This window comes from Chinchilla lanigera, unplaced genomic scaffold (genome assembly GCF_000276665.1).
Source record: "Chinchilla lanigera isolate Chin_1 unplaced genomic scaffold, ChiLan1.0 scaffold00132, whole genome shotgun sequence".
Lineage (NCBI taxonomy): Eukaryota > Metazoa > Chordata > Mammalia > Rodentia > Chinchillidae > Chinchilla > Chinchilla lanigera.
Window position 1 is genome coordinate 898894 of NW_004955533.1, and position 9519 is coordinate 908412.

The 9519-nt window shown below is 51.5% G+C and overlaps 1 protein-coding gene and 1 long non-coding RNA gene across 3 annotated transcripts in view; one reads left to right on the forward strand and one right to left on the reverse strand.

Annotated features, from left to right (window-relative positions):
* Window positions 1-1966: 1966 nt before the first annotated feature.
* On the reverse strand, window positions 1967-5137 carry LOC102018022. The gene is made up of 3 exons (XR_264740.2): window positions 4716-5137; window positions 4432-4608; window positions 1967-4083 (listed from the first exon to the last, which is right to left on the reverse strand). It is a non-coding gene; the product is annotated as an uncharacterized LOC102018022 (long non-coding RNA).
* A 263-nt stretch (window positions 5138-5400) lies between these two features.
* Window positions 5401-9519, forward strand: part of Fah (fumarylacetoacetate hydrolase (fumarylacetoacetase)) — a 17437-nt gene continuing 13318 nt past the window's right edge. Inside the window, exons 1-3 of one of the 2 annotated variants that reach the window (XM_005410394.2) lie at window positions 5401-5555; window positions 7990-8100; window positions 8966-9087. In XM_005410394.2, coding sequence (XP_005410451.1) covers window positions 5475-5555; window positions 7990-8100; window positions 8966-9087 — 314 coding nt within the window. In that variant the 5' untranslated portion in view covers window positions 5401-5474. The remainder of the gene's footprint in view (window positions 5556-7989; window positions 8101-8965; window positions 9088-9519) is intronic. The other variant, XM_005410393.2, reaches the window with a different exon arrangement.

A 9519-nucleotide genomic window follows, 5' to 3' on the forward strand; every position in this document is an offset into this window, starting at 1 on the left:
ATATAAAAATAGTAGGGGCTGGGAAATACGGTTCAGTGGGTTCAATCCTCAGTACCTCCAAATAAAACCCAGCTTTTATTAGGGAAGGACCAGGCAGACTTCCAATGGAATAGACTACCCAGAAAAAGACCCATTGATGGAATGAACTTTGGTGGCACGTTCTATTGGGAAAGAGACTGCAGTATTTAGAGCCAGGATAGTTACCTGTGCGGCAAAATGTGAAAATTGATCTCCGTGTCATAGCATAGGAAAAGACGTTAAAGATTTAAATGTAAAACAAAACTTTAAAACTCTCAGGGAAAGTAGAGATGACAACTCTTTAGACCAAGATAGAAGACTTTATAACATAGCATTAATGAATTTGTCTATTAAAACAAAAAAGTTTTAGTCACCAAAAGTTATTGATTGATTGATTGACGGTACTTTGTAGCCCAGGCTGGCCTTGAACTTGCAGTGATCCTCCTGCCTCAGCCTACGAAGTGCTAGATCACAGGTGTGTACCACCGTACCTGGCCCAAAACATACCTTAAGATGCTTTTCAAAGAATGAGTAAAGACAAGTATGGTGAGCAAAATAAGTCTTAGAAATACAGTGGATTTTTTTTATGCCTTGAGATACTCAAAATTCTCTCAGTTAAAGTCACATCGTAACCTTTGTGACTTCCACAGTATCTAACACAGTCGAGACCTTCAAGACAATGGACCCCAAGAATTTATTGACTCAAAGAATGAGTGTATGACTGTTAATTAAGAATGACCTATCTCTGCTTCTCTGCTTATTTCTAAATAGGTCCTGAAAATAAATACTACTGAAATAGGTATATATTATTTTTTTAATTAATTTTGTTGGTATTCTTTTGCTATACATAGTAGTCACATTCATCATAGGGAATTGATGTATATGATATCTTTTTTTTTCCGGTACCGGGGATCGAACTCATGACCTTGCATTTGCCGGGCAGGCACTGTGCCGCTGAGCTAAACCTCCAGCCTTTATATGATATATCTTAATTCTCGTTTTTCTCTCCATTCTCCTCCCTTCCCTTCAGCCGTTCTTCCCTCCTTATTTACACAAGCTCTGTTTCTTTTTTTCCTTTTCTCCTTCTCCTCCCTCCTCTGTTTCCCCTTCCGTTTGAACACTGTCTTCCTACTTCTCAACATCTATTGTCATTTTGGTCCTTAGTTACACTTGTAGCTTCTCATACAAGCAAAATAGACATTTAAACGTGTGTCCAATTTATTTCACTTAGGAATAGGTATATATTTTTTTAAGAAGTAGAATGAGCTAAAATAGTCTCAAAATATGCATGCTACCCTGTAAAACATTTGAAAAAGGACAGGAGGTCTAGCTCAGTGTACATTACTTACCTAGCATGCATGGCCTAGCAAGGCCCTTCGTATACTCTGCTGCAGTAGGGAAAAAGAAAGTTTGAAGATCCATTTACGAGTCACAATTAAAATTTGCATATTTTTGAAAAGGCTAGAATAGCTGGGCATGGTGGCACACACCTGTAATCCCAGCACTTGGGAGGCTGAGACAGGAGAACTGCTGTGAGTTCGAGGCCAGCCTGAACTGCAAAGGGAAACCCTGTCTAAAAAAAACAAAAGGTTAGAATAGCAAAACCTGGAATGATGCCCTCAGACAAGAGGAGGGTGGCTAGCCTGTGAGTAAGTGGTGCCATCAGGTCCAGATCCAGCTTTTGGTGCTGGCAGGTTCAGGGTATGTAGATAATGACAGCGCCGTCTGTAAGCCAGTGCTCCAAGCGTCCTGAACCCGGAGGCATGGCTTAGTCCAGTTTTCTCTGCCTCGAGTCCAAAGTATTAAAAAGGGGAAAGTTAATTATAAAGCTGTTTTCATGACCACATTTTGTAACTAAAGCTGTGCATAAAATGGTTGGTGAACCAGCCTCATTGAGTTTTTTTTGTTTGCTTGTTTTGTGGGGTATCTTGGGTTTTTTTTTTTTTTTTTTTTTGTCAAAAAAATCGATCCATATAGCTTTCCATCTTCACTAAAACCGTAAGCCACAAATTCTCTCACGTTTTGTTTATATCCTGACTTGTCTGGGCTTTCTCGGCACAAAGTGCCCTTTCCCCGTGTTTTTCTAGAATGCTGACTTGTATTGCACAATGCAATTTTGAAATTAGGCATACAACCCAAAAGCCACTTTTCTTCTACTGTGAAGACAGTTTATACTCAGCCAATAATGTCTAGCATTCCCTTCTCCCAGACAGTCTCTAGAACATCTAAATAACTGTTAGAAACCTCAGGCAGGACTTGTGTAATTTGTTACGCTATCTTTTCAGTGGGCTTCCTGGCCTCTTTTTTCCCCCCTTAACACATGAGCATCAAAGTTAATTCAGAGGGCCAGTAGAACAGAAAGTCAGGGTGTGGAGATGAACTGGGGAGACTAACCAAAGACCTTCGCAACATCTAGAAAGCTCTTGGAGTCTACAAACACACCTATAATACTAAAAAGCAGCTGTGTTGGAAGTGAGAGGGGGCCATTACTACTTATCCCAGGGGCATTGAGAGGTGGTGAAGGAATGTTAGCAACTTTGCCCACAGATGCCATGACTTGGATGGATGGATCAGTACTCTGAAAATAAAATACACCAAAACTCACAAAAGGAGAAATAATCTTAATAGGACTGTATTTATTAAGGAAATTGAGTCAGTTACCTTCCAGGAAAGAAAAAAAAAAAGACCTGATGGGTTTGCTGGTGAATTCAAACATTTAAGAAAATAATTTTATGAATTTTCTACACTCTATTCCAGAAGGTAGAAGCAGAGAATACTTCCTACCATTCTGTGAGGCCAGCATTATCCCAACACCAAAACCAGACAAGACATTAAAAAGTAGCAACAGATCGATGTTTGTCGTGAACATAAACACAAAAGCCTTAATAAAACATTGGCAGATAGAATTTAACACTGTATAAAAAGTTATATACCACAACTAAGGAGGATTTCTCCCAGATATGCTGGGCTGATTCTACATTTGAGTTTTAAAATAATAAATAACAGTCCAAAAAATCACTCATCATATTCATAGATGAAAAAACATTTGACAACAACAAGTGTTCAAACTGAGGAAGAGTATTTTGAGGGGGATTAATGGCAGTTTCCTTTACTATAAGAAGCTTTTTAAAAATTCACTATTATTTATCACCTTATAGATGGAATTACATCAAACCAAAAAGGAAAGGCATCAGTAGAGTGAAGGGACACTATGAAGTAGGAGAAAAGTAGGTATCTGATAAGGGATCAATATCCAAAATATACAAAGAACTTAATAGTAAGAAAAACAAACAAAAAAATCTGATATAAATGGGCAAAACCTCCAAATGGACATTTCTCAAACGACACAAATGGCTAACAGGTATATAAATAAATGCTCAACATCACTAATCACTAGAGAAATACAAATTAATACCACAGTGAGATAATGCCACACCTGTTATAATGGCTGTTATGAATAGGGTAAAAGATAAGCAGTTGAGAGGCTGTAAAGAAAAAAACGCTGTGTAGGGGGGTGTTGAAATTAGTATAGCCATGGAAACAGTAAAAAACTAGCACTAGTGTGTGATCCAACAATCCTACTACTGGTGATTTAGCTAAAGAAATTAAAATCAATATGTCCAAAAGACATCTACATTCCCATCTTTACTACAGCACTATTCAAAACGGCCAAGATAGGAAGTCAACCAAAATTTCCACCATGCCTGAATGGTAGAGACAATGTGGTACCTAGACACAATGGAATTCTATTGTTTTGATTTTTGAGACAGGCTGTCACTGCGTGGTCCAGGCTGGCCTTAAACTCATAATGATCCTCCTTTCTCAGTCTCCGGAGTGCTGAGATTATAGGGGTGCACCACTGTGCCTGGTTTTGGAATACTGCTCAGCCGTAAAAAGATGGCCAGCCCTAAATGATTAACATATCCATATAGAGAGCTGAAAGAGATTTGACCCATGATTTACAGTAATGGCGGATACAAAGTGAAAGTCAAACTTCTTTCCGCTTTTACTTACCTACTGGGCATCAGCCCTGGTTCACAGCAGAAATGGCTTTCGAATCTGTGGCTGTCCCAGGAGAAAACATAAATCACACATTTAATGAGCAGCGGGTAAGAACCCAGGATTCTGCCTGTCTCTCCATCCCCACAGTACCCCTGACTTGTTACTGGAAAGCTGGGTCCTAACGTGGTGAGGGCACAGGTTACACTTACAGTAAAACCTTGGTTTTCGAGGTTAATTCGTTTCAGAAACATGCTCTACCCAGAGCACTTGTATGTCAAAGCAAATATACCCACAAGAAATAATGGAAACTCAGATGATTCATTCCACAGAAATACTCGTGTAAAAACGATTACAATACTGTAAGATAATACCAAATAATAAAATACAAAATACAGAAAATAAGCTGTTTACCTGCACTTATCTTTGAAAACCCTGTGGCTGGCGTGAGGGAGGTAAGAGAAGAGGGTTATTGTGTAGAGCGACTTTCATGACACAGTCACTGCTCTCTCGGCTCAGTGGGAGCTTTTTCTTGTCTTGCAACTTTCAAGAAACCTATCCAGTGACACTTGCTTTTTGCTCCCGAGGATTCTGCAGAAATGGGACACTGCATTGTTAAACAGATTCACTGCTCACACAGTTGCAGCCTTATTTAGGTGGTCACACGAATTTCTAATACACAAGTGAGGAGGCCACACCTGAGTCCACGCTCAGGGACCGTCCTGTCCTCCTCCGTTTTCTTCTTCTCCCCTTCCTTCTCTTTCTCACTCTCAACCTTACTACGGTGCTGAGTTGCATGTTCTCTGGCACATCTTCACTGCTGGCCTGGAGGTGACGCAGAGGGAGACAGGGAGAGATGCCTGGGAACTTGGGACCTGCTGCTTTTAAGGAGCAGGGAGCTGGGGCGGGACGTTGACCAAGATAGTCTTCTATCACTCATTTAAATATGAAAGGAACTGGTTCCTTTTACAGATAATAGGATGGTTCTGCAATCTTTATTCTTCGAAATTAATTTCTAGGATTTGGGGCTAACTGCACGAGGGTCCCGTATCACTCAGTACAGAGACCCTCGCAGAACCACCCTCGCCCGAGCCGCGGCCGGAAGTGGGTTTCTCCAGGCAGGGAAGAGCGCGGCTTCCGGCGGAAGAGACGGGGCCTGGAGACGGACGAGCGGCTGGAGGCGGGACATGCGAGGGGCGGGATGTCTGTGGCCAGAACCAGGTCTCCAGGGGAGGGGGAGGGGCTCCCTGAGGGACGAAGGGGCGGGGCTCCGGGTCAGCGCCGAGGTGAAGATCCGGAGGTGGGGCCCGGTGGGCGGGGCTCTCCTGAGGGACTGGAGGGCGGGGCTTCGCGGCACCACCAATAGGCGAGCGAGTTCTTCGGGCCCGCGGGGCTTGCTCGGCGGGCTGCGGTCCACTTTTCCTCCTGTGCTCGCTGCTCCGCGCGCGCTCGCCACCATGTCCTTCATCCCTGTGGCCGCAGACTCGGACTTCCCCATCCAGAACCTGCCCTACGGGGTCTTCTCCACCCCGGACAACGTGAGCTGCGGCCCGGCGCCGGGGCGGACTGGGGGTGGGTCGGGCACAGCGTTCCGCCGATCGCTGTGCGTGCCGAGCGTCCGCAGGTTCGAATCCCGCCGCGCTGTCCCCTGCGCACGTTGGTTAGCCTCTCGGCCTGTTTCGCAAGGTAGCGAGAGCAGTGCGTGCAGGTGGAGTGTGCACGACTCCCCCGTGCCAGCACAGCGAGCCTGGAGCTCAGAGCCTGTCCGGAGCGAGCCTGCCCACAGAGGTCAGGGCTTCCCTCCGCGTTCCGGCAGGTCCTTCAAGTCGCGGGCTGCCCAGCCTAGAACCCGGAAAGAGTGCGTGGCTCCGGTACTGAGCGGCTCGTTCCTTGCCATTCAGGAGCCCTTTGGGGTAGAGAAAGGAACTTTTAGAAGTCTTTTACAGCGGGGGGCTTACCAGCAAGATTACAAGGGGGTCCCTGGGTGGGAAGAGCAGATTTCCCGCCATCTGCGGTGGTAGTTCTTGCTAGATTTCTGCTGCCCCAGATAAATTCCCGATTTGGCTTTGTAAGCCTTGGAACCCCAGCACCTGCTTGCAGGTACAGTGTTCAGGGGGTACTTTGCACCTGTGTCTCTGGCAGTTGGCCCCTTCCAGGAAAGTGGGGTCCCTTCCTCCAGCTGCCCACGCTGTCCTCCGTGGCCTGCCCGCAGTGCACACCATGGTCTGCTAGAGTTTTCCTAACTGGCAGGCCTGACCAGATGTTGTAAGGGAACAGCAAGTTAGCGGCCCTGGAGCACGCAGGAGGCCCGGCGCGCCCTGCCCTTCCCAGCCAGCCTCCCCCTGGTGGCAGGAGCCGCCCCTGCTGTCCACCAGCTTTGCCCTCTGTCCTTGCCTTTCCGAGGGCACACATCAATCGGGCCGGAAGGTGTGTGAAGGCAGGCTTCTGCCTGTGAGGGTGCTGAGCTTGCTGCCCTGAGGAAATCCAGAATCGGCGCCCAAGTGACACCAGCCTGCGGCCACTGCTAGGATGTTGCAGGCAGCCACGGGGACTCTGGGGGCGAGCGCGCCTTCCCTCTGCCCTCTGCTGGAGGGCTGCAGTCAGCAGTTGTTCCCCTTGGCCTCCCACCAGCCTGCAGCCCACAGCTGTGCAGGCCTCTGGAACTCTGTCCCCGCGGCACCCCCTGTGTCTGGGAGTTAGAACTTTTGCTTTGGACTTTGTATCAGATGGGACTGGAGCAGGCAGCGCAGGTTCCTTCTCTTAAAGTAGGTTTCTCTCCCTGCCTCAAGTTACACGGGTCCCAAGAGGAGCAGGAGATGGGTGGCAGTGAGAGCAGGCCGGGAGCCCCCTGGGCTAGTGCTGAAGAGCTTAGGTTAAAAGCAAAGCCTCTTGAAGCGTTGTTCCAGGTCTTCAGGTCACAGCCTGGTGCACCACTGCAGACGGTGGCACAGGCAGCCCTGCTGCCGTTAGACCTGGGACATGCTGGGGGGCAGCTCCTTCTCATCTTCAGCCAGGAGTGTGGCCCAGGGCCCGAGGGGTGGACCAGGCTCTGCCCTGCCGATTGTCTGAGTGAACATCACTGGAGCCAGGCCGTGCAGCCCAGTGCCCTGCACCAGTTTCCAGAGAGGAACACCGAGGCCAGGGAGTTGGCAGAGCTGCGAGGCATTGCCGGGCTGTCCAGGCAGCCTCGTCCAGGGCAGCTGTGCTAGGGGAGGGTGTGGGCCCTTGAACTCCTGGTCCGAGGTGACGTGTGTGAGGACATGGCCGCCTCCTCTCAGTCCATCAGGGTGAGCAACCAGTGGCGGTCAGGCCTTTCTGCTCCTGAAACAGACTGGCGAAGCTGCTGGTCAAAACTGCAAGCCTGGCTCAGGAGCGGACCCCAGAAAGCAGAGTCTGCAGGCTCCCTCTCTGGCTCCCTGTTGACAGCATCGCTCAGGGCTGTGGGGTCAAAGACCAGGCTTGGCCAAACAATTGAGACACAGATGCTAATCCTGAGTTGTGTGGCCAAAGGAGCCTCTCCGACGTGGCCCCAGCAGTGACTTGGGGCCGCCCTCAGCAGCCTGGCTCTCCTCCGCTGGAACCACAACGCCACCTGGCCCTCAGCACTGTGCGGGCCACCCTGTGGTACAGCTTCTGCGGGTGCCCCGAGCAAAGCCTGGGTCAGATGTGCAGGAGCGTCCAGCTGCCCAGTAGGGTGGTGAGCTCCTCCTCATGCAGGAACTCGGCGCTGGGGACTCATGGGGACTCTGGCTTGGTAGGGCATGGACAAGCCCCCACCCATGGCATGCTGAGTTCTTTTCCCTGAAGGAGCCCGATTCTTCTCGTTGTGGAAGCGGAGAAGGCAGTAGGGTGGGGTGCTGAGCACCGGTTGTGTAGCCCTGGCAGTCGGCTCTGCAGCAGACAGGCTCCTGACCAAATCAGCCAAGCCCTTCAGGGGATTTCCCGGGTGCTGACTGTGCCGCCTTTCCCCAGCCACAGCCGCGGATTGGTGTGGCCATCGGGGACCAGATCCTGGACCTCAGTGCCATTAAGCATCTCTTCACTGGACCTGTCCTCGCCAAGCAGCAGGATGTCTTCGCAGAGGTAGGACACTGTGACGTGGCTTGTCTCTGCCACCTCTGCTACCCGTTGTTCCTTCAGCCTCAGGCCACATGGGGCCAAGGCAGGGCTGTTCCCAGAGCCACCATCGGGCAGGAGGCAGCCTGGGGCACCTCAGCTGGCCCCTCATCTGCAGGTGGGTCCCTTGGTGAAAATAGGGTCCGTTCTCTGCACTCCTAGGTCTGTCCCAGGCAGGGTATAGGGAGCCGGGAGCCCTTGACTCTAGTCCACCGGACGTGTGCCTGGGTGACCGTGAGCCCCCTCCTCGGACGCCTTGGGCAGCCCTCTCCACGACGCGTGGCAGAAGGAGGGGGAGTCACCGAGCGCCTTCCGTGTGCCGGGAGTGTTCCACAGGTGTCTCCTTCAGCCTTCCTGACGTAGACTGGCCCGTCTCAGGACGGGCAGGGAACCCAGCATCCAGAGCAAGACGCTGTGCCCCTCGCTGTTACCACTGAGGCATGGGGTGTGGCTGGAGCTCTGACCCTCAGCCTCCCTAGTGCCAGCTGCCACTCTTGGACGGCTGCTGGACCCTTCCTAACTACCTCTCAGGGGGCTGGGATCTGCTTAGGCCCCACACCCCTAACACTGGAGTGGCCCTGCTGGGAGGAACGGCCACCTGCAGCTGCAAGCCAGGCTCGGGGAGCTCCCGGGCCTGACAGCTGTGTGCAGGCCTTGGAGGGGCTGATGCAGTGTCAGGAGAGGTGGTGGCTTCCTCCAGTGTCATGCATAGGTGACGGAAGCAAGAGAAAAGGTCCCCAGTGTCGTCTTGGAGACAGGAGCGGTAGGCCTAGACAGGGAGGGACCCTGGGCTCTCCCCTGTGTGTGATCTCCTTTTTGTCTTTGACCCTAGCCGACTCTCAACAGCTTCATGGGCCTGGGGCCGGCTGCCTGGAAGGAGGCAAGAGCGCTCCTGCAGAACTTGCTGGCTGCTGGCCAACCCAGGCTCCGGGATGATGTGGAGCTTCGGGGGCGGTGAGGAGCGTGTGGGCACGGCAGGCAGGAGGACACACGGGGAGACGGAGCCGGGCGGCAGATGGGGTCCCAGGGAGACGGGGCCGGGCGGCAGGCAGGAGGACACATGGGGAGACGGGGCCGGGTGGACCAGACGGCAGACGGGGTCACGGGGAGATGGGGCCGGGCGGCAGACGGGAGGACAGACGGGGAGACAGGGGCCGGGCAGCAGACGGGGTCACAGGGAGACGGGGCCGGGCGGCAGACGGGGAGACGGGGAGACGGGGCCGGGCGGCAGACGGGGAGACGGGGAGACGGGGCCGGGCGGCAGACGGGGAGACGGGGAGACGGGGCCGAGCGGCAGACAGGAGGACACACGGGGAGACGGGGCCGGGTGGCAGATGGGGAGACAGGGCCGGGCGGCAGACGGGGAGACGGGGAGACGGGGCCGGG